The sequence below is a fragment of the Urocitellus parryii genome, chromosome 6 (assembly GCF_045843805.1).
Source record: "Urocitellus parryii isolate mUroPar1 chromosome 6, mUroPar1.hap1, whole genome shotgun sequence".
Taxonomy (NCBI): Eukaryota; Metazoa; Chordata; class Mammalia; order Rodentia; family Sciuridae; genus Urocitellus; species Urocitellus parryii.
This window is the reverse complement of record NC_135536.1, coordinates 14,262,086-14,287,515: the sequence shown is the minus strand read 5'-3', so window position 1 is coordinate 14,287,515 and position 25,430 is coordinate 14,262,086. Positions and strand designations below refer to the sequence as shown.

General features: G+C 37.0%; 1 protein-coding gene across 1 annotated transcript in view; it reads right to left on the bottom strand.

Moving 5' to 3' along the window:
- Positions 1–25,430, bottom strand: part of Rps6ka5 (ribosomal protein S6 kinase A5) — a 174,146-nt gene that overhangs the window by 85,612 nt on the left and 63,104 nt on the right. Inside the window, exon 3 of the mRNA XM_026394225.2 lies at positions 2,191–2,409. Within this exon, the coding sequence (XP_026250010.1) occupies positions 2,191–2,409 (219 nt within the window). The remainder of the gene's footprint in view (positions 1–2,190; positions 2,410–25,430) is intronic.

The window sequence follows — 25,430 nt, the reverse complement described above, 5'->3', positions numbered from 1 at the left end:
GCCACCCAGTCTGTGACATTCTGTTATGTCAGAGATTAAGTGTTATAGCTGAATATTTGAAAAAATGACCTAATGTGTGTCAGAGCACTACAAATAATTACTAAACCATAAAAATAGTCTTTAAAAGTTCTGTTCTAAATTTCTGAAAGGTTTTCATCTTTAAAATTTAACAGCTACTTTAAACATGTACAAAAAGAAACTGGTAAGTGAATCTATTAGGACAGGGCCTGCTTTCTAATGCACTGCCAGGTTAGGGAACAAACACATCACCTAGTCCATATTCCACTCTTGAGCGGCACAGAAACAGGTCTCCTTGTTTTGTTTTATATCTGTTTCTTTATGGGTCACTGACAAAGAGCAAAAATAATGAAAAGCTAACAGCTAAAAAGCAAAATGATTAAGGACTATTGCTTCTTAATCAGATACAAAGTATTTCCTCTCCTTTTAAATTAAAAACATGATTTACAAAAATGACACTATTCAGAATACATAATAAAAAACATGCTGAGTACAGTTACCATACCAGAATAAAATAAGAAGGGAGAGAGGAAAGGCAAAAGAGAGGAAGGAGGAGGGCGAGAGGCAGACTGGGGTGCAGCCGCAGGGCAGGGTCACAGCTCCTGGGCTTACAGCTCCTGGCTCGTGTAACCTTCACATGATTTAAAGAGGGAAGCTCAAATGAGACAGTCATTTCTTAAACAGCCCTCAGTGACCTCCTAAGCCTTCCTTGGGTGAAGAACTCAAATAAACTCAGGCCCAAATTCAAGCACAGGTATTTATTTCTATTTATTTTCCATGTGAATATCTGTTTTCATTCTGTGTTTTTCACTGTGAAAAATATTTAAAGCTACTGTATGAAAATGTTCTATCCCTTACAACACTGTTACTGACACTAAAAAAATACATAACAAAAAAATCAGTCAATAACATACAGTATAGATACACACACAAGGCAGGCCGAGGGCCGTGTGTTGACTCATTGGAACAATAGGCAGGTATAACATTAACAGGGACTGTGACAGGACAGGAGAGACTGTGCATAGAGAAGATTCAGGATTGTTAGTTGATGGTAAGCATTCCACAGGGAGCCTGAAGTATAACTTCATAGCTGAAAAAGTGAATGCAAATTTAGGCATCATCAATAAAAGTATTACTTTCCAAAATGAGAACATTTAATATAATTGCTAAATTTATATAAAACCCTGTTTGCAACCACTAATAATAGAAGAACAGAGACTGTACTGTTTGGCCACAAGAAGACAGACTTTGAAAGGAGTCAGGTCTGAGTCCCAACCTTAATTTTCAACCTTACACAAAATATGTAACTTCAGGGAATGCACCTTCTAGAACTCTGATGTGCATACTGAGGGGATTCTGTGGTGTTGTGAGGGTCACTGGCACCATGAACAATTCCTGTTACAGTGGACACCCAATAGACACTCAAGAAATAGCTAAAGTTTCCAGAGAAAGAGACTATGTGAAATTCCAACCTCACCACAGTTCTAGGAGGATGTGAACACATCAGAGGACCAAGTGGCAATAATCAATGATGGCAAAGCACAACGCTAGAAGCACTACCGTATTTCCTTTTTGCTTTTCATAGGAACAGAAAACAATGCAGCTTTTCTGCAGAGCAGCCTGGCAACGTGTGCTGAGGACTTTTCCAAAGATCATCAACAAAGGTCCAGTTGGGAAAGGAAGATTCAGAACGTGCCGGTGGGAAGTGGGCGTGGCAGGTGGGTGGATGCTCCCTTTATCTGCAGGCTTTCCACTAGGAAATGCAAAGCATCTCTAGGAACAGAAGTTTTCCCTTTCTTTTTAAAATTTCTTTCCTATTATTGTTCCCTAAGTGTCCTCCTGACAGCCCCAATCTAGGGTTGAAATCAAGGCCCACTTTGCAACTCAGCTTCTTGAAGGGAACAGAAGCACACTGGCCAGGATGGCTCCTCCTAACAACACCACTGTTTCTTAAGATTACAACGCAACGTGGGCTTTAAGCATCTAAACTTCTTCCCATTGGGAAGTCTCAAATCCAGAGTCATCTGTGATGTTCAAGAAATGTCCCCCAAAAGAAGAGCGACAGTGAACACACATCATTTCTTCTAAGTCTGAAGTGCTGCCCTTTCTGCAGGTTCTAACTCAAGGCCTGAGGAGAACGTTCTCATGAGAAGTGTGACAGCTGACACTTACCTAAAATGAGATGAAGCTTGGTTTCTGTCTGGAAAGCATAGTGCAGAGTCACCAAGAATGGCGACTGCCTGATGTGCTCCAGGACTTGCCGCTCTGTCCTCGTGTGCTCTGTGGTTTTGGCCTTCTGAACGATGGTTGCCTTTTTCAAAACTTTCATGGCATACAGCTTTCCAGCATCGTGGCCGCTTATTTTACGCACTAGAAATACTTTTCCATAAGCTGAAAATGAAAAGAAAAAAAAAGGAATTAAAATGCATTATAGGCAGACTGGTAATTTATGAAAATTTTTATTTAATGCACAAAAAATACTCTTTAAAAGAAAAGTATCCTTGTTACTGTTTCAAACAGATCTTTAGAATTCTTCAATTTCATACCTAATAAACTTCTAGGTCTAGCACTCAGTATTACATATCCAGCCACAGCTGACAAGGTTACGCTTTTATTCTTTAAATGTTATTCTCTCTCCTCAATATTTTTAGCTGTAGGAAACTAACTGTTATTATGGTCAGCTAACCACAATCCAATTCTGGAACAACTAGGGCATTTTAGACAAAAGATAAAATCTCTAAGTAATATATGTGTGTGTGTATGTGTGTGTGTGTGTGTGTGTATACACACACTCTCTATATGTACATATACATATATATATTTGTTACTGATGCAGAGAAAGGATGACAGCTCTTAATAGAATCTTATACACACACAAATCAAAGGCCCTCAAATGTTCCTGCTCACTGACCAAAAAAACCCCACAAAAAATCCCTCCAAAAAACAACCTAAAGGAACATAATCTGATGTTATAAACAAAGAAGATCTCTAGAACTAATAAACATAAAAGGCCCTAAATTACAAGCAATATAAAGAGAAGCCCCTTCATATCTCTGGGCAGAAATTCATGGCTTACTGGGTCAACCAGGCCACTTTCCTAAGTAAGGGATCTTTCAGGCACAGTAAATGTGTGGTGCCACTCCTCCAGTGCAGGGGCTAGGGCCTTGCTGGGCAGAGCAGGTTTCTGCATTTATTTGCCTAGACAATGGGGGGAGGGGAGGGAGTCAGGGAAGGAAGAGGGAGGAGGAAGGACAAGTAAACAACAACAAACCTGTGGGAGAGAAGAGGGACATCCCCAATTCCCCCCCCCCTCCCCAGTTAATACTGTGAAAAATGGAATGGGTGAGCCCAGTTGTGACCCAGAGCACTGCTTCCACACCCTCTCGGTCCAAACTTCCAAAACTCTATTGCCATCTACCCACTGGAACAAGAGAACTTTACAAGAAGTGCTCTGGTCCTCTGTATGCCACGCAATTCAGTGCTTCAGGAACTAGATTAGCACTGACACATGATACACCATGGATCAAGTGCTAGACGGACTAATCCCAAGGAGAAGCAGAGCCAGGACTTGTTAGGGATGTGACTATGCCAAGTTCTGCACTAAACCCTCTCCACATACTGAATGACTTAATCCTCGCCACAGTCAGTGAAGCTGGTACCTTTAACAATTCTAATTCACAGATGAGAAAATGGATTCAGAATAGCTAACGAACTGGCCAAAAGACATGGGCAAGGAGTGGCAGAGCTGACTGAGAGCAAGCAGTGTGATTCCAGGGACTACCCTCCTAACCCTAGTGAATAAAAAATAATTCCTCGTGAGTGCCAGGAACCTGGATTTTAATAAAACCAGTATCATAAACATACTGCACACAGTTTAGGACAGAGAGAAAGTTGACAAAGACTTGTGCCTTTTCTCATTGTAAATATATATGATAATTGTAGATTGAGACTTCAGAAAGGTGGAAGTGAACAAAATAGGAAATGACAACTTTTAGAACCTAGCAAATCAATTTAAGTATGAAAGTGAAAAAAGTATCTCTATCCAGACGCAAAGAAAGAAAGCTGGAAAATACTCTCATGATGTGTACTACACTTCTCAACAAAGGAAGCCACTACATAATCTAGAGAGAAAGCAAAGTCCTCTAAGCAGCTGTGGAGCTATGCGGGATACCACTGGACCTCCCAGAATCCAGTCTCCAGAGCTACAGTACTCAGAACTAACAGAGTCCATCCACCCTCTCAAACATGGCTGCTCTGCGTCTTCCACCCTTCATATTTGTTCTTCAGCACAGGTGTTGACATGTGACTGACTGACTGCTGGGTGTCAGCACCTAACAACAGAGTACTCAGCAGCCAGTTTAGATATATAGTAACTCATTCCATTCTTAGACCATACCTAAAGGTGGTGGGACAATGACATCCATCTCAAAGATGAAGAAACTAAAGTGAGGAAGATGGGCCCACTTGCCCAAGATGGCACCTGCCATTGAGCCTGCCTCCTTAGTGTCTCTCTTGGCTGAGCTCCAACTGCTTCCCTTAAGTGAATGACTTTATCAGCAATAAATAAGGAGCCAGACACTGCAGGAAAGCCACAGTCCAGGTGAGGTATTCTAGCAGTGGGATGGACACACTAGCGACTACTTTTAGGACAAGAAAGTTTTGCAAAGTAGCCTCATCTTATTGACGGGGGCTCTGAATGTTACAAAATGTTCTTCATATTGAGGCCTATTTTAAATCCTCATCTGTTTGTCCTTCCCCACACTCTGAACTTACAAAAAAAAAAGAATACTGACCCTTCTTGCATAAGATCATTTAAAAGTGTTTTTAAAAACTATCGTGTCATCTCCTTACTCCTTATGCCAATCTCAAAGTAATAAGATTTTGAAACCTCTCGCCATTAGGAGGTTCACTGATGTGTTCTATGGGTGCATTAATTTTCTTTTTTTTTTTTTGAATTCTTCCCTACTCCTTTGAAAATTCTATTTTATTCCAAATAAGCATGAGGTAGTATAGATTGTTAATGACAATTTTTCAAACAATACAAAATCATCCTATTGCCATGTGTTTCAGTAAGCTTTTCTATGGCTTTGTCCAAAAGACCTGAGAAGAACAATGTAGAGGAGGAAAAGTTTATTTGAGGCTCATGGTCTTAGTCCACAGATTGCTCTGGGCCCAAGGTGAGGCAGAACATCAGGGCAGAAGGGCGTGGTGAAGGAAAGCATCTCCAGACTTGGCCACCAGGAAGCAGAGAGAGCTCTGTTCATCAGGGACAAAACATATATCCCAGAGGTATGCTCACAGTAACCTACCTCCTCCAACCACACCCCATATGCCTACAGTTACTACCTAGTTAATCCATTCAAGTCAATTAATGCAGTGATTAGGTTAAGGTTTTCATAACCCCAGCATTTGACCTCTAAAACTTCCTTACTTCTCATAGTTGAGCTTTTAGGGGACATTCAAATCTAAACTATAACACCATGTTTCACTCCACAAAGTCTAACAATATATGGTTATCCTCCTTGCCATTTGATGATGTCCAGAAGTTTCCCAATAATTCAAATTAAAGACCACATCTCCATTCAACACAATTATATTAATCTATCAGAAAATTTCAGGAGTGGGGGAGGGACAGTGAAATTCCCAATTCCTCAGTTTTTATTTTAAGAATTGCCATGATTAACACTAAAGCTACAGTACTGCTGTCACAACACAACTGTGAGTGAATGCTTATGTCAATAAAATTCAGATGCCTTAAAACATTCCCTACAATCAGATACTTGGGAGCAGGCTGCATAGCTAAAACATAGTGGCCTCCAAACAGACTTGTTTCTGAAGCACCCATTGGGCTGCTTATCATACTGCCAAGGGGAAGAAAACACACAATCATTGAAGAGGCCTTGAAGAACATTCCTCATCTGTTTAAGCTTGTTTGCAGGTTGGAGTAGAGAGAGAAAGTGAAACAGTCCTATTGAACAATGCCAGCCTTTCCAGAACTGCCTAAAACAGAGACCACCAAAACTGGAATTGATGGTAATATTATTTCATTTAATTCCTTTTTGTTTGCACCTAGATGACTGACTGCTTTAAGTGCAGTCAACTGCTAGCTTTTGTTCATTACATGTATGCTGATGTTATTACATAATCCAATATTGAAAACATGTTTTAGAAACTGCAAAGGCTACTGATGGTGAAAATTCTTTTGGCCAAGAATAAGATAAACAGCATTTCCTGCTTGGATGGATCCCCAACAGAGATACCTGGAAGCACATCTGGGTTTGCTACTTGGGGTGAAGAGACTGTCTTCGTCCCTTAGTGTGACTCTAATTTCTGCATCCACATGCAATGGTATCAAATGTTGTACTAGAAATCCTCACAGAGGGCTGGGGTTGTAGCTCAGTGGTAGAGTGCTCACCTCCCATGTGGAAGGCACTGGGTTTGATCCTCAGCACAACATAAAAGGTTATTGTGTCCATTTACAACTAAAAAAATATTTAAAAAAAAGAAATCTTCACAGAAGTCTTGTCTATTGCTGTGACGGCAACCAACTTCATTAGATCTGGGACATTTTCAAGATACTTGGTCCAGAGCAAAACAGGATATGGAATTCACTAGTCTTGCAGCTCTTAACTGAACTTGAGTAGAGTTCTACTTATTTTGAGATTGAGAGAAAGTACATTCTAAGAAAAAAATAACAGAAAGGATCACTTCCTGTCTTAGCTTAAAAGACATCTGTGACCCTGAATAAGGTAAATCTTTCAATTCAAGGCCTTACAGACACCATTTTGGATGCTGTCAAAAACCTTTTAGCCAAGTAGCCATTTCAGAATATATAATTATATCAAGGAAACTATATAAATTTCCCCAGACACTGTAGATATGCAAGTTACTCTGTTCAAACTGAAGTGTGGATTTGTGATTCTGTTCTTCTTGGTGAAAATTGTACAATATTGACAGTCTTTGCTGATGACCCTAGTGGTTTGGAGTAACGTGAAGAGATTTCTGGTTCCCTGGAGTAGTACTCTTCTTGGTTTGCTTTTTCAAATGTGGGACTCTTATTCCATTTTTCACGAATATCATTATGAATTAACTTTTTAGCAGTTTTTGCCATTATAATAGCTAAAACAAATTAAAATAAAGCAAGACATTTGTGCTGCCATGCCAAATAACAAGACCAAATTTCAACTTCTTTTTTAAGCCAAGCAAAAACAGTCTTTTGCTAAAATTTACTTTGAGTACAATTAAGCTAATCTCTTCCATTTTATTCCAAAAATTTAAATAAAAAATGTTAGGAAGTAGCCTTTAACATTTGCATTAAATGATAATGAGGTCAATTTGTTAAAAACTATTTTTACAAACTGCCTATAAAAGCAATCAATTTACAGTGTAAGATAATTAAACACATGTAAAACTTCATAATTATACATGTTTACCTTCATTATTCTGGAGCAAGCAGTCGTGGTCCAAAAAGGTAAAGAAACATTGTTCAGAAAGCCCTGGTTTATATCCTTAAGAATGCTCAAGCTGGGTGCAGTGGTGCATGCCTGTAATCCCAGAGGCTCAGGAGGCTGAGACAGGAGGATCGTGAGTTCAAAGCCAGCCTCAGCAAAAAAAAAAAAAAAAAAAAAAAAGTGAGGCACTAAGCAACTCAGTGAGATCCTGTCTCTAAATAAAAAAAAAAAAAAATACAGAGTAGGGCTAGGGATGGGCTCAGTGGTCAAGTGCCCCTGAGTTCAATTCCCGGTACCTCACCTCCCACAAAAAAATAAAAAGTGCTCAACTTATATACAGTGCTCTCACTAGGATCCAAATGGCACATCCATCCTGAGACCACTGCTTTCTGTCATTTAAACTTTTATTAATGCTGCTTTAAAATGTATGCACTGTGTGTATGTGTGGGGGGGTGTGAGTACGTATACTGCTTACTAGTCACATCATACTCTGGATTCATATCAAATTTATGACATAAACTATTTCACTTGACATAAACTACTGCTTTAAAGGGGGCAAAAAAAAAGCCAGCAGAAATCACTCCCCTTCCCTCTGAAACACCCTGGCTGCACACGGAAGGCCTCCAGTAAGCTAGTGCACCACGTGCTCCTGCCCTCTTGCTTTGCACTAGTCACTGATACTTATTGTCCTCCAGGCTTATGCTTCTTGTATGAGTTATTCTTATTACATAATGTAATTAGATATTACATAAGCCAATAAAATGTGAATGTGAAAGAAAAGAGATAATGAGGTTGAATGCTTTGAAAGGATTAGATAAAAGCAAGACACTTAAAAGAAAGGAACTGTTGAAAAATTAGGTGTGGGTGAAACAACTATAAAAGGCTAAGGGGGAAAATTTTGGAAATCTTTTTCTACTCAGATTGCTTCAAATGTGTCTAGTTCTCACTCCACTGAAAAGAATCTGAAACTGTTAATTTTAAAGGGTGCCTTACAAGTGTGGTTTGTGTAAAACAACCATTGTTAATGAATGTATTCTCAAAGTCTTAAGCCTACATCCAAAGATTGGCAAGGAATGTATATTTGTACATTAAGTAAAAAAAAATAACATTCTAAAAATACATATCTATCCTTTTTGAAATGATTCTCACTTGAATCCACTTTCTTTGATTAACCTCAAGTATCTATTGTGTCACTTGAGAGAATTTCTACTAACTACAGCTGAATGTACCCTTCTCCACCTTCCAGATGATCAGCATCTTATTAAACAGTACCATACTCATCCATCTTTCTAGCTATGAGTCCCAGCTTGCTCTCATTTTCGATCTGATAAACATGTCTTTTGTGCTGTCATCTAACTTGATAAAAAAATACACACCTTCTAGTTCAAAAAAACTGTTTTCCTATTGTTCTCATGATAAAGAGCATCCTTAACCTAAGTTTCTCAATTACCTGGCTTCTTCCTCTCTTTCCATGTTCCCACCATATCCTCAGCTAACTCCTTCAGACCTCTGTTCTGACATCCTTTCCTGACTTCCCAACTAGGATAATTCTCCCCCTTTTAGGCTCTTATACTTCTGGACTCCTCTATCATAGAAATAATCAGGAATGATATTTTATATTTACTTGTGGGATTGTTTTATCATCTAACTTACAGTAGGCTATGAATTTCACAAAATCATTGACTATGTCTGATTTTACTCATTTTGTATCATTAGCAAGTAATTCTGCAGCCTGGTAAAAACTCAATGTTGAAGGCATGAAAAAATAAATAAGCAGGCTAAGAAACAAGTAAAGATTAGGGAAAGAGCTGTAGCAGTAATCCCCTCCTCTCAGCCCATGATTTTGACCTAAGGTCGAAGCTGGGTCTTTAGTAAAAGAATCTAGCAATTCAGATCCACAGTGTTGAGCCACAGGTGGCTCGTTCTCTTTTGGGGAGGAACAATGGACTGGCATGAAGAAATCCCTTCTAAGTTTGGTATTTAATCTGTCTTGGCTATCTTCCCTGGTTAAAGTGAACTTAGGAAACCTAGCTACCACCATTTTAGAACAGGAAAATATCTTAATATAGTGACATCTATATACAGCCACTGCTTTGTAATCTGCCATAACTGTGTAAGAACTATTTATAATGCCTGGCCACATCCCTTCCTCACATGTAATTTAACTTGGGGAAGGATGTTCATCTTCCCCACTCGTGAAGGGCCCTAGCTCCCAGCTGACAACTGACCTGCCTCCCACAGAACCTCATTAACCCCACAACAGAAATGCCAAATATGGAACCAAGCAAGAAATATACTCTGGGTACTCTAAATTTCACTTGCTATGTCGTTAAAAATTGCATCCTTGTTGGATAGTTTCAAGCTGCCTCACCTACAAGGGAGGTGACACTGGAGTAGTACATATCAATGCCCAGAAAACCGCCACCGAGCAGGTTTATTTTAGCATTATAGCAGCACCGTCTGTACAAAAAAACAAACACACAGAGTTCCATGTGAAACTGACCATAATATTATACGTCTGAAGACTCAGTGAAACATCTGACTACACTTCATAATCCAAAAGAACACTTATTGTGATTCTGGGAAATTCTCTAAAATTTACCCTCTGTTAAGCCAGATTAACCAAAGCACCTCACCTGGACAAATGCAATAGCAAAGTTCTACTCAGAAAGACTTTAAGGAAACTGAAGTTTAATTTTCTGTGTGTCACCTTTTAAAGAAACTATATAAAAAAGAAAATTATGTGTTTTCAAGAATATCTGGTTTTGGATCAAAGATAATATCCTCATGATATTATTTAATGCCCATGATACAGAAGCTATTCAAGAACTTCCAAGCTTATTAAAAGTCTCTATACAACTCATGCTTTTTTCAAACAATGGGATGAGATCCATTGGTAGATGATTTAGTGGACCCAACAAGCATTTTCAAAAACATTTAAATAGAATTGAATGCACTAAACATTTTCACTAAACCTCTGTTTCCTCTTTCTACACACATATACATACATATGTATACATGAATGTGAACAAATTAAGCACATGGGAGTGAACAAATTAAGCACATGGGAGGAAGAAATAGGGGGCAGTACAGAACAATGATGAAAAATAGAGAGTTGGGTTGTTTCTCAGTGGTTGAGGTTTTGCCTAGCACACACATGGCTTGGGTCCAACCCTCAAAGTTCTACAAAACAATCAAACAAACTCTGGTATCAGATTGCATGGATTTAAATCCTAGATATGTTATTTACTAACTCTGTGACCTTGGGCAAAATATTTAATATATCTACATCTAAATTTTCTTATTGGGGATAGTAATAGTTTCTACATGATATGGTTTGAGAATCAAATAAGTTAACATAAGCATCTAGAATAGGGCTTGGCCAATGACAAACACTAATTAAATATTAGTGAAAAAAATGTGCATTTGTGGGCTGGGACTGTAGCTCAGTGGTAGAGCGCTTGCCAACCATGTGTGAGACATTGGGTTCGATTCTCAACACCACATATGAATAAAATAAACTTGTATTTATAAATATACCTACACTGAGTTGCAATAAAAAACCTAATTCTTGCTATGGGTAATAGTCAAAAGCGTTTGAAAGCCACCATTCTAGATGAGTTTATACAGCCCTCACAAACAAATTATACAGGCTAAAGAGTTTTCTCTCTTGCCTAAACTCTTGGTTACCTAGAGTTAAATTCAAGACTCAATTACAATGTCTACCTCACCCAGATGTCTGTAAGACCTACTGCACCTCCCTTCAATCTGGATTCCTTCCTTCTTTCCTTCTTTACCTCCCTCTTTCTCTTTCCTTTCCCTCCCTCCCTCTCTGCTTTCCAATTCTCTTTTTTTTTTGCCATCTTTGAAGACTCCCTTAATCTGTTTTTGAAATATGTCAGCTTCAAAACACATTAAAAATAAAATGCACATGATTTTACCTATTTATCAAACTGAGGCAGTGTTCCTAAATTACCTTATAAAAGAAATATTAATTGCACACTAGGGCTAGGGGTGTAACTCAGTGGTAGAGCATTTGCGTAGCCTGCATCATTGGATTGATCCCTAAAACCACTACCAAAAACAAAAAACCTTTAATTGCACCCTTGTACCTATGAAAAGTATTTTCATATTTTAACAATATTTCAATAATTTTCAAGTAAAAATGAAGAATTTATACTATTTAATATATTTAAAGTTATCGTCAGGATTTGTAAAATCATAAAAATAAAATTTCTAAGTTTTTTAAAAAAAGAAGTCTCAATTATTTATCCCTGAAAGTTTGGAGATGTCTTTTTGGTCATCACTGGTAGACTGAGGATTTTATAGCCTCTTAAAAAGAAAGAGACTTATTTCATAAATATTTATATAGGTATGCATGTACAAACATACCTATTTATATAATACATAAATATAAGTGAACATAAATATGTGTGCACACATATATAGTAATTTATTCAAACATACACATACATATATACATATTATATGTATACATACACTACCAGTCTGGAGTGATCCATCACATCCTATGGAAATAAGGCCACAAATACATTGTTTACATAAATGCATACACACAAATATAAACAAATATATATTTCTAGATAAACATAGACAACAAAATATATTGATACTTAACTATATAAATATATAAAAATATAAATAAGTAAAAAGCATGATTAAAGATAGTTTTTAGAAAAAACTATGAACTCACAAGATGCTTGATTAAATAAACTGATGCCAAAAGTAAAGACACATAAAAGCACAGGAAATTACAGACAATAATTTTTCTGAAGGAGGCTGAGGTAGTCCATTTGTTTTAGACAAAAACACTCATATCCTCTTTAGATAAGAGATGCATAATAAAAGTGCCATTATTCTAGATTTAATTCAATTTTGGTTTTTAAATTAACCAGAACCATCCTGACTCACTAGCTTAATCGTTTTAATGGTCAAAAATGATTATATGTCGAATCAGGAACACAAATGAGTACATTTTCTCATGGATGGTGACAGCTTCTGAACAAAGACTTGACATGTAAGAAGGTTAAAACAAAAACAGTTAAGGAACTAACTACCCATCAATTCCATTTACACATACTGCATTAGCTAGAATAATTAAAGACAAATTTCACAGTACTCTTTCTTCTAGTACTTTTTAAGTTTCAGAGAGAGCTGAGACTACACATTAAACCAGCTTGCAGTTATGTGTGTGTATGCTGCTGTGGCTGACTCCCGAATACCTCCACATGGAGGACCTGTAAGATTCACAGGCTGTTTCTTACCCTTGGTCCCAAGTGACTTGAAAAACAAACAGTTGTGGTTTAGCCAAGAAGAGAAAAGTTGCAAAGAAACCATGTCTTACTGTGAGGTCTAAACTGAGGAGATAATTATCCACAGATGCTTATTTTAAAAAAATACACAAAAAAAAGGAATCAAAGAAGACCAAGACGCACATTCATAAATCATTCTACATCTTAACAAACCAGTTATTTGCCAAACTAGACGGTCATGTCTTCATTGCAGCAGTCCGTGACCACCTAAGTGGATGCTGGTAGTGCTAGTACCCTGCCTGAGCCCTTCTCTAGACTGGTGCGCCTACACTCTAGCTGCCAGGAGGGCCAATGGCCCATGGTGGCTTCCTTCCCTGGAAAAGGGCCTAAAGTAGACAGGATCCACCTCCCCTGGAAGGTTAGATGCCACCATTCCCTACCTCACCTCCACCCAAGCAGCCTGTGGCCTGTGACTAAGGTTAAATGCCACCATTCCCTATCTCACCTCCACTCAAGCAGCCTGTGGCCCATGACTATATAAATATATAACAAATATTTTTATTAAATATTTTATCCAAAAAAATATATTGTTTTGGACACAAAAGTCCTGCTTCCTGACTCTTGCCCCAAACTTCCATGGATTCAGGCTGAAGCTAACCCCAGCTCAGACCTCTCCGGCTTTGGCTCTTCCCCTACCTATCCCACCTCCCTTCCTCTCATTCTCCTGCAGTCAGTCACATGAATCCAAATCCCTGCCCTCTGATTCTGGCAAATATGACCTAATACAACAACAATAACAAATAAAAATTATATTTATACTTGGGAGGCAATATCAAAACCTTCATACAGAATCATCTTTTGAATATGACATAAACAACACAAGTATCTAACTTCTAGAATTTATAGAAACATTGTAGGTTTACATTGAAGCACGAGCAAGTGGGTAAATTATAAATTTTCTGAATGACAATTTTGACAATTTAATGAACATATGCTTTCAAACGTACTTTTTAAATAGGAATACTTTCCAAACAAAAGAGTAAAATGACAAATGATGACTAAGTCTTCATACTATTTAAAAGTCTTTTACATGACTCAGCCAAAGTTTTTTCCCATCATCTCACCAAAAAGTGGCAGTGTTTAAATTGCCTAGGACAATTCTTAGCACCCTCTAGTGGAAAATTACTCAGAAGAAACAAATCTGAAAAGTCTACTATGTAGTTTCTGGTCTTATGCCTAGATCTTTGATCCATTTTAGGCTGATGTTTGTACAGGGTGAGAGGCAGGGATGTACTTGCATTCTTCAGCATACAGACATCCAGCTTTCCCAGCACCATGTACTAATTAGGATGACTTCTCAATGTATGTCTTTGGCACCTAGGTCAAGAACTGGATGATTTTAGCTGTATGGGATTCTGCCTGTCTTCTATTCCATTGATCTGTGTGTTGTTTTTTATGTCAGTGCCATGCTGGTTTGGTTACTACGACTCTACACTATAATCTGAAGCTGGTCATTGTGATACTTGCAGCATTCCTCAGCATTCTGGATTGCTTTGGCTATTTTAAGTCTTTCATCCTTCCCTATGGCCAATATAGGCACAAGCAATCATCTATTGATAGGATTCCAATAGAAAATAATATCAAGAATTGATAAATGGGATGGTATCCAATTAAAAAGCTTCTGCACAGCAAAGGAAACAGCATGAAAAGATGCCTGCAGAACAGAAGTCTTTGCCAACTACTCTTCTGACAGAGGATTAGTATCCAAAGTAAATAAAGAACTCAAAAAAACTCAACACCAAAAAAACAAATAACCCATTCAATAAGTGGGCTAATGAACTGAATACACACTTCTTAGAAGAAGAACAAATGGCTGACAATTATATGAAAAAAATGTTCAACATCTTTAGCCATCGGGGAAATCCAAATCTAAACTACTCTAAGAATCCATCTCTGGCTAGAATGGCAATCATCAAGAATAAAAATAACAATAAATGCTGGTAAGAATGTGAGGGAAAAGGGAACTCTTATACACTGTTGGTGATGATGTAAATTAGTACAACTACTAAGGAAAACAATATGGAGGTTCCTCAAAAAGCTAAAAATAGAACTATAAGATGACCTGACCATAACACTTCTTGGTATTTATCTAAGAATTAAAGTTGGCATTTTTTTTAACTTTTTTTTTAGTTCTAAGTGAGCAAAATACCTTTATTATTTTTTTAACGTGGTGCTGAGGATCGAATCCAGTGCCTCACAAGTACAAGGCAAGAGCTCTACCTCTGAGCTACAATTGCAAACCCAAAGTTGGCATTCTTTAGAGTTATGCATACCCGTTTTGATCACATCACAATTCACAGTGGCCAAGTTATGGAATCAGCCTAGGTATCCATCAACAAATGACTAGATAAAGAAAATATGATACACATACACAATGGAGTCTTATTTGGCCACAAAGAAGAATGAAATCATGTTGTTTTCAGGAAAATGGATGGAACTGGAAAGTATCATGTTAGACAAATAAGCCAGACTCAAAGTTAATTATCAAATGATTTCTCTCATATGTGGAAGCTAAAGGGGAAAAAAGGACATCATAAAAGCAAAAAGAAGACTATTAGGGTGGAGGAAAGAGATCAGAGAGAGGAAGGGCAAGGGCAAGGGGAGGTACTGGGAGGGAAACTGAATTATGTTATATGCATGTATAAATATGCCATGATGAAACCCACTATTTTGTGGGTTTCATCATGGCAAATTTATACATGGCATATTTATACACCAATATAAAAATCTGCTGAAAAAAAAAAGATTTATTAAACAAACAAAAAAGACTACCCTGCTGGGAGCTTTTTTTTTTTTTTATATACCAAAGTCTGAGACCAATGTGTAAAGACACACCACAGACTACATTACAAGGAGGACACTCAAGGCAGAAACAAGCAGCCCAGGAAGAATCTCTACTGGATAAATCAGCATTTCCACAGAAAAACTTGCAAGATCTGTTGTTGATTAGATGAAAAAAAATCCAGGTAAGAAAAAAGTGAGCTTCTTAAGAGGACCCAGGGACCAAGATAGGCACAGACGATACTGCTTATTAGACACTCCTGTAGGCGCAGCAGTTTAGAGTTCTACACCTGCCAGCCCTCAGTCCAAGGTTTATAAACTCAGAAGTAATTCTACATTAATGAAGACCAGACCTCAACTTTCAATTCGTGAGTTTATATGTAATGTGTCTTTTTAAAAATACTCACTAGTCTATCCCCAGCACCCGAAACAGCAAGTGCCTCCCAATAAACACATGTGAATAATGAATTCTGAGAGAAATGGGAATGAATTGAAAGGTCTTACACAGAAAAGTGACATAATGAAATCTGAACTTCAGAAAGACTGCTCTAGTTGTGATGCAGATAATGGTTAGCAAGGTCCAGCCTGAAAGCAGGAAGACCTCTGGTGGTCATTGTTCCTAGTGCTAGACTTATTTTAGACTTTACAATTAAACATTGATGAAGAAATGATACTCAGTTCTACAGTAAGCTAATCTGAGAGCTCAGTAATGTATTATATCAGCTCTTTTAGAAGCTGGGTTACTTTCCCTTTCAGTTTCCATAAAAATAGCTAAAATGTATATTTTAGTTTTTCCGCCAATGTGACCAAAAGACCTAACAAGAACAATTAAAGGAAGAAAAGTTTAGTTTGGAACACATAGTTTCAGAGGTCTCAGTCCATAGATGGCTGACTCCATTCCTCAGGGCCCAGATGAGGCAGAACCTTATGGTGGAAGTGTGTGGTGGAGGAAAGTCGCTCAGGACATGATAATCAGGAAGCACAGAGTTCTCTCACCAAGGACAAAATACATACCCCAAAGGCATGCCCCTAGTGACCCACCTCCTCCAGCCACATGTTACCTGCCTAAAGCTAAGACCCAGTTAATCCTCATCAGAGATGAATGCACTGATTAGGTTCAGGCTCTGATAACCCAATCATTTCACCTTTAAGCTTTCTTGCACTGTCTCACATAAGAGCTTTTGGGGGACACCTCATATCTAAATCACAACAGTATAGTATTTGCTATGTGTCAAGAAATCTAAACATTTTATTATTCATTTTATGCAAACCTTACAGTAAGACTATTTACCTACAATACACTAAGATTGTTCCAAACCTAAAATGGTTGAGTACTTAAGAGAAAAAAACAAAGAATAAGAAATATAATCTTTTAATTGATGTTACTTTTAAGGTAACAGTCAAATCAACTTCTTAAAAATGCTAATAAAATTTCAACTACCAATCCCTCATTTAAATGATTTTTTTCAGTTTTTATTAGAAATATCACATTAGTTGAAATTACTCCCAGAAATGCTAGCAAAGTAAGTGACTATATGAAATGACAAGCAATCTCTCCTTAGAAGTAAGCTGTAAATAACTGTGTTTTTCCAATTGTGTTTTTCCAATTTATATTACACCTTTCCTATGGAGTTCCCTATTGAATAAATAGCCAGATAGATGGTTATCTAGCAACTGGCATTTCCTATCCATTATCTCATTGATCTTGTAACTACATTGAGAGATGGGTATTATTAACTTACATTGAAAGGGACCTGGGCTCACAACATTCATATGATTTCCTCAGGGAACTCAGATAGGCAGTGATAGTGTCAGGATACAAACATGGTATTCTAAGTCACCCCCTACCCTCAAGGCTTCCACAACCAGAAGGCATCAAAATGGTGTATAAGCCAACCTGACTGCATCCTCGACAGTCTCATGGCAAAACTTATGTTTTTATTTTTATTATGGTAAGTCAAGATCACATCAAATCTCCAAAATACATGATCATGTATTATCAATAAAGAAAATTCAGAGGAAAAGTAGTCTTTTAGCTGAGATCCTCAAGCTCTGCTTCATTATCAGAATTACTGATAATACAATGGGTAGATTTTAAAACTTTCCTATGGAATAAAGAGCTGTATAAGAATATTTCAATCAATGACAGATTGCAAATATAATGGTGGTCCTGTAAGGTTATAAGGGAGCTGAAACATTCGTACCCTCTGGTTTTTATATTCTATGTTTAGGCACACTTATATATGCAAATACCACTGCATTGCCTCTGCCCACAGTATTCGGTACAGCAACACGTTGTTCCAGTTTGTAGCCTGGGAGCTAAGCTACACCTTTAGCCTGAGTGTGGAGTGGGCCAGCCCATCTAGGTTTATCTAAGTACACTCTATGATGTTCACATTATGACTAAATCATCTAGGGACACATTTCTTAGAACATAATCCTGCTAACAAGTGGCATGACTATACTTGGACAGACATCGAAAAGAAAACCAAATGGTCTAAGGAAGGCAGACAGGAAAAGAAATAAATTGAAATCATTATTCCCACAAATACTTCCACATGAAAGAAAGAATTCTAAAAGATGAACCAAAGATATTTCTTGGACTTTGGAGTATCGATCTGAGAAATAATATGAGAGGCAGAATCAGAAGTGATATCTTTGTTAAACTATTTGGCCACATCCTGTGCTGGGCTGTGGGAAGCGGGCAGAGCAAGAGGGCTGCAGGAACACACAGATCATCTTGAGGAGTTTACAATGTGGAAGAAAGCTAAAGGGAAATTCAGGTGCTGAAATCTCTACAAAGGACTCTTAGAGCAACGATTCCAAGAATGAAGCAATCTGGTAAGGATTTAGACAGCTGGAAAAAGAAGGAATACTTGAGATGGGGGAAAATGATAAGACACAGCATCAGAGCAGAGTACAGATAATGGTAGGAGTACAAGAAAATAAACTGACTAGAAAGGAGGCGGGCTAGCAGGGGGGCTGAGGAGAAAACATAGAAACTAAAAGCTAAGCAAGAATTTGGACTTGAATATGTAACTGGAAAAAAGACACTATAAGTTCTTAGGGGAATTGTATAGTAATGTATTTAGTAAGTTGCATATTGTTTGTAATAGAACATAGTTCAAAATGTACAAAACAGAGGAGAGAACAGCAAAAAACAGACCAGCTAAGATACCCCTTTCAATAACCCATGCATAAGGTAAAGTGAGCAATGCACTAGGAACACAGGAGCACAGATAAATCCAAGGGCCATTTTTACAGAAAACTTATACAACTTCATGAGAAACTGGACATAAAGCGATTAAAATAGAGAAAAGCCAAAAATTATTTCAAAGTTCCAAGCTGAGTAAAGAGACCAACAGATTATTAATGGACTAAAGGAAACAAGAAAAAAGCTGAAAAGAGAGAGCACTGTCTGAATAAATGAGATGTTGTCGGATATTATAGACATTTAAGGCTTAAATAAAAAATCTTTCATCTCTCATATTCAAATAGTCCACAAAGTCTTCAAAATATCTGATGAACAGCATTTTTTTTCTTAGTTCAGAATATACAAAATTAACTCATCAGAAAAGTTTTTAGTTTCACTTCCAAAGAAAACCTTGCATGACACATAAAGACATCTGATGAGGCTTTTCTATTATTCTAAGTAGCGCTGGAAAAAAATTATCTTAAAAAGGTAATGAAACTGAAAGATTAGTGGTGAATTTTTTGAATAAAACTGATATTTTATTATATTCATAATAAAAGTTTCCACCTACTCCATTTAGTCATCAAAACTGATTTAAAATTCAGGAATATCTATAAATGACATTTCTTAGTTATTCCATCTTCTCATAAAAGCTACACATTGTCAGCTGAGGTGAAGGAAAAGCGGCATCCATGGCTGACGACAGACCCACTATGGCTAAGTGGACATGCAAAGGTGAACCATCACAACTAAGCTGTTGGCATACTGTGTTAGTCAGCTTGTCATCGCTGTGACCAAAAAACCTGACAAGAACAACTTAGAGAAGGAAAATTTTATTTGGGACTCGTGGTTTCAAAGGTTCAGTCCACGATTAGCCCACTCTATTATTGCGGCAGAATGTCATGGCCTAAGGGTGTGACAGAGGACAGAGGCTCAGCTGAGGGGAGGCAGAAAGCTGAGAGAGAAGAGTAGCAGCCAGGGAACCAAGATATACTCCCCAAGAGCAGGCCCCCAGTGACCCACTTCCTCCAACCTTGCTTCACCTGCCTGAAGTTAACACACCTACAGCAGCTCTTTCAAACTATTAATCATTCAATGAATTGATCCATTAATTAGGGTACAGCCCTTATAATCTAAATACCTCTCAACATGCTACACTGTCTCACATATGAGCTTTTAGGAGACACCTCATATCCAAACCACAAACCACATTCACCTTTGATAAAATGCCTTAAAGGCCTATAATCAAACCACTCAAAGGAAAAGCAGACAATTAAATGTGCTGAAAGAAATACACACAAGGTTTGATTTTATTTGATAATAAAAATTTCTTCCCTTGTACTTACATGTTTTTGGAATCTAGGTTATACTAGCCTTAAAAATGAGATGGAAGAAATAATTTCCCTTATTCTGTTCTCTGGAAAAGTTTGAAGAATAAAATTATCCATGACTTTAATGTTGGTAGAACTCATTCTTAAACTCTACCAATGGTTTCCTATTGGGGAGAGCTTTAATAACTGATCAAATTATTTCACAGTGATAGTACTATTTGGGCTTTTTGTTCCTTTTTCAAGTAGCTTGAAAGTTTATACATATTAAAATTCATGTGCATGTAGTTTATTAGCATTTTTATTGCTGTGACCAAAACTCCTGACAAAAACAACTTAGAAGAGGAAAAGTTTATCTGGGGCTCACAGATTCAGCGGTCTCAGTCCATGGATGGTCAACTCCATTGTTCTGGGCCCAAGGTGCGGCAGCACAACATGGGGGAAGGTGCCAGTGGAAGAAAGCTGCTTAGCACATGGCAGAGTCAGGAAGGAGAGAAGGTGGGAAGAAAGAGGACACAAGAAGAACAAATCTTCTGGGGCACACCCCAACCCCCAGTGACCCACCTCTTACAGCTACACCCCACCTGCCAACAATTATCGCCCAGTCAATCCATTCAAACTAGGTTAGACTGATCAGGCTATAGCTTTCATAATCTAATCGTTTTACTTCTGACTATTCCTGTATTCACAGGAGCTTTTGGGGGACACCTCATATCCAAACCATACCACATGTTAAAGCTCTCAGAGCACTAATTCCTATCACTCCCCCCAAATTTTATGTTATTTTATCCAATATTTCAGTTTTCCTTTTTTAATCCCACAAATTAGATGTTATGACTATGGTTTCACATTGTTAATACCATTTACATTACTCTTCATCAAAACTTTTGGTATCTCAGAAACCTCCCTGGCACCGCTTTTCTTCTCCCGGAAAGTACATCTTCTAGAAAGTTTTCTAGTGTGGACTTACTGGTGGAAAATACACTCAGTTTTTGTGTATCTGACAATGTCTACTTTGTCCTCACTTATGGGAGTAGTTTTGGTGGGTATACATTTCCAGATTGACAGTTATTTCTCTGAGTATTTTATAAATATTATTCCACTATTCTACAGCTTCCATGGCTTATACTGAAAAGTCAACAGTTACAATTGTTGTCAACCTAATTACTATTCTTTTTTTTTTAAGAGAGAGTGAGAGAGGAGAGAGAGAGAGAGAGAGAGAGAGAGAATTTTTTTTAATATTTATTTTTTAGTTCTCGGTGGACACAACATCTTTGTTGGTATGTGGTGCTGAGGATCGAACCCAGGCCGCACGCATGCCAGGCAAGCACACTACCGCTTGAGCCACATCCCCAGCCCCCTAATTACTATTCTTCTACAAATAAATCTTTACCTTTCTGGCTTCTTTTTAGGTATTTCTACATCTATCACACTCATAAGTTTCTCTCTGATGTATCTACATAAGAATTTATTTTTACTTGTCTACCCAGGATTTGGTGTGCTTCATAAATCAGTGAATTCATATGTTGATTACACTAATTAATGAATGCTCAGCTATTATCCCTTTGAATAGTGCCTCTCTTCATTTTCTTAGCTCCTTTTGGAACTCTGATTAGACAAATGTTGTCTTCTCTACCATCTATGTTTTAACTTCTCTTTTATATATATCTTTCATCCTATATTCTGCATATTTTCCTCAAGTCTATCTTCCAATTTGCTAATTCTCTCTTTAGCTATACTTCTGTATTAGTGAACCATCCTTTGTGTTTATAATTTGAATTATTTTATGTTCACTTCCAGAAGCAGTGTTGGCTATTCAAGTAGCACTGGGTTGATCTGTGCAGTAAACAGACCTTATTTTAAAATCTGTCTAGTTTGTTTTAGCATGTCTTATTCTTAATAGTACTATCAAATCTCTTCAAGATGTTGCTTAAAGGATATAAAGTCTCAATTAGCGTGGAAGGAAGAAGTTTTAGTCATCTACTGCACTGTATGCTAATGGTGGTCAATTATAATCTAGTATATGATTCAAGTTTTCTAAAAGAATAGATTTGCATTATTACCATTTAAAAAAAGGTAAGTTGGTGAGGTAATGAATACATTAGTTAATTAGTTTGAGTAAATCTTTATTTAATATATACATAAATGAAAACATACAATAGTCCAGAAATAAACACAATTATGTCAATTTTTTTAAAGTTAATAAAAATAAACATATAAACATTTCCATCATATTTCATATCAAATAAGTCCAATTATCTCTTTGGGTCTAATTCTGGTTTATTTATATCTCTTTTAACCATATGCCTTGGTTTTGAATGTTAGCGAATTTTTGATAGTAAGGTAATACCTATAAAACTCTGATACTTCTTTAAGGTCTAGGTAAGAATAACTTCTCCAAAGAGAATTCAGATTTGCTTTTGTTATACACCTGGGAACAATACCAATGCAGAACTACTACCTTAAGCTAAATCCATACTTTCTTGAGTTTTTTGTTTTGCTTTGTTTTTATATACAAGCTGTCGAGCTGCATGGTATGGGACTTATAGTTGTAAATGCTCAGGAAGGGCTTTTACTTATCTGTTTTCCTTCACCCAGAACAAATGTTGAGGTAGAAAAGTTTCTTCAACATTGCCAACTGGGGATTCCCCTCACCCCCATCATTAAGTCTTTTCTCTCCCCCTGGTATTGGGGATTGAACCCATGGCCTTGCACACTCTAAGCAAGTGCTTTACCACTGAGCTACATTTCCAGTTCTTTTTATTTGGAGGCAGGATCTTGCTAAGTTGCCCAGGCTAGCCTCAAAGTTGCAATCCTCCTGCCTCAGTCTTCTGAATAGCTGGAATTATCGGCATATGCCACCACACTTGGCTTTCATTTAGTTTTTTAATGAATAATAGTTATCTCTACTTCTTAGGAGCCTTAGATGCTATCTCCCGTACCAAGCATGAAAATGGTAGATCTATAAAACTACTCACAAATGAACAGCATATTTCCCCAGCACAATTCCTGCCTTTAGTAAACGTTTCTAGATTCTTACTTCCATTTTCTCTTTTGAGTCTAAGAATTTTCCTTATTCCTGCCAGCTGATCTATGCGTTGATCTATGCAGTAAGTCGAATTTTTTTTCCTTTCTTTAAAGGTATTTTATCTAGCACTTTAGGGGTATGATAATCAAATGGGTTTTCCAAGATATCTAAGCTGTCATCTAATCAGAAAGTGAAACTAAACCATTTTAAAATTTCTACTTCTGAATTTGGAATATACTGCCATAATAATAAATCAAGAAATAGAATTGGTTTCATTGTGCTTGATACATGCTATAAAATTCAATTCTGAAAATTGGTTAATATTACATTTTCACAGTGTATTTGAGAAAATTTGATACCCTATTTTGCTACAAAGAAGTTACCTACTACCATTGACTAAACGCCGTGTGGCTTTAACCATATCTAGAATAAAACAAGACTTCAGTCTGAGTTTTTAAAACTTATTTTTAAGACACTGCTTTAAATCTACTTTTAAAATAAAATAATTAATCAAAAGCAGCAGTAAAACTGTGTAAACAGTAGTTTCATTTGATTAATTTTGATGATGCTTTTACTAAGTTTTGCTTTTGGTAAAATACCATAAGAATTGACAACATTTCTAACACTTCAATATGGAAAATAATGTAAGTTCTAATTTCCAGAATATACAAAGACAAAGTAAACACTGAAAAGAAAAACAGTAATTTGCTTTCAAAATTCAAGGATCTTTATAGAAATCTTGTCCCTATATGGGATAAGAGTACTCATTCATTCAATATCCACTGAGTGACTACTATGTATGAGGCATTACTCTTGAAAATTTACCCATTAAGAAAATTTCTGTTTGTACAAATCCTTTTTTCCTGGTGATTTATGTTACTCAATTAGTGAAAAATTCCATTGGAAAAAGTATGCCAAGATGAGTGGATTTTTATGTTGCCTTGGTAGCCAATTGTGCCTTCCATCTAAAGAACTAGGAGCTATCCCAAGCAAGGTTTTCCCAAGAATGCCCAGGAGAACACAAGACTGGGCTCTGAAAACTAGCAAATGCTTAGGTAGGCATAAACTAGACATGGGTCAAAGTCCACATGGCATCTGCCAGTATAAACAAGTTTCTCATGTAAGGGAATCCTTGATCAGGGGTTGGACAACGAGGCATTAGACTGTGTACCAGGCAAAAGAAGTCTCCTGTGAAAGGCACACTCAGCTCTCTTTATTTCCCGTTAGGGTTGCTAACTGCTCTTCACTAGAATCCCAATTTAGCTGGGAGGTTCCCAAAATACCAAAACACCACAAACTCTCCAGGCAATATAGATCATAATTTATTACATAAGCAAAAATTTTTTTGTGACAGGTTTCTTACTGTCTCACCAATTGTTAAGACAAACCTATGGTAAAAAGATGAGATGAACCATCTCGTATCATGAATTACTTAAAACTGGAATGAATTTGAGGGGGAATTTATATAATCTTGAACTCAAAATATTTAAAATATGCACAACTCCTTGTAAAACCCCTGGAAATGGAAAGTTAGTAAGCTAACCTGACAGTTTAACATTTAAGCAGGACAAGTAGCATTCATGAATTGTATTCTTAAGATTTCACCTAAGCCTTCTCATATCCAGTAAGTACTGAGAAGGATGTGGAAAAACTAGAATCCTTATATATTACTGGTAATAATGCAAAATGATGCAGCTCCTTTGGTAACCATTTGAGCCAGCAATTTACTCATTGTCATATATCCACAAAAATGAAAACACGTTCACACAAAACACTTCATAAGAATGTTCATAGCAGATTTATAAATAACAGCTAAAAAGTGGAAATACACAAATGTTCAACAACTGATGACTGGAAAAACAAAATATGATATATTCAGACAATAAAAAAAATCTATCCATAAAAGGAATGCAGCACCGATACCTGCTACAGCACTATGAATCTAACATGTTATGTAACAGAAATAGCATATACTGCATGATTCCACTTAAAGTAAATGTCCAGAAGAGGCAAAAATACACATACCACATACCGACAGTAGATTCATACTTATTTAGTAGTAGGGGTAATAGTGACCTTTGAAGTAACTGCCAAAGGGTTCAAAAAATTGATTTTGTTTTAAAATTGATTTTGGTGATGGCTGTGCAATTCTGTGAATAGAAAACCACTGAATCAAACACTTTAAATGGATAAACTATATAATATGTGGATATAACCTCAATAAAGTTGTTAAAAAACAAAACAAAAACTCATGCAAATAAAACACATTCTGTGCATTTAAATTGGCAGGTAAAGCTT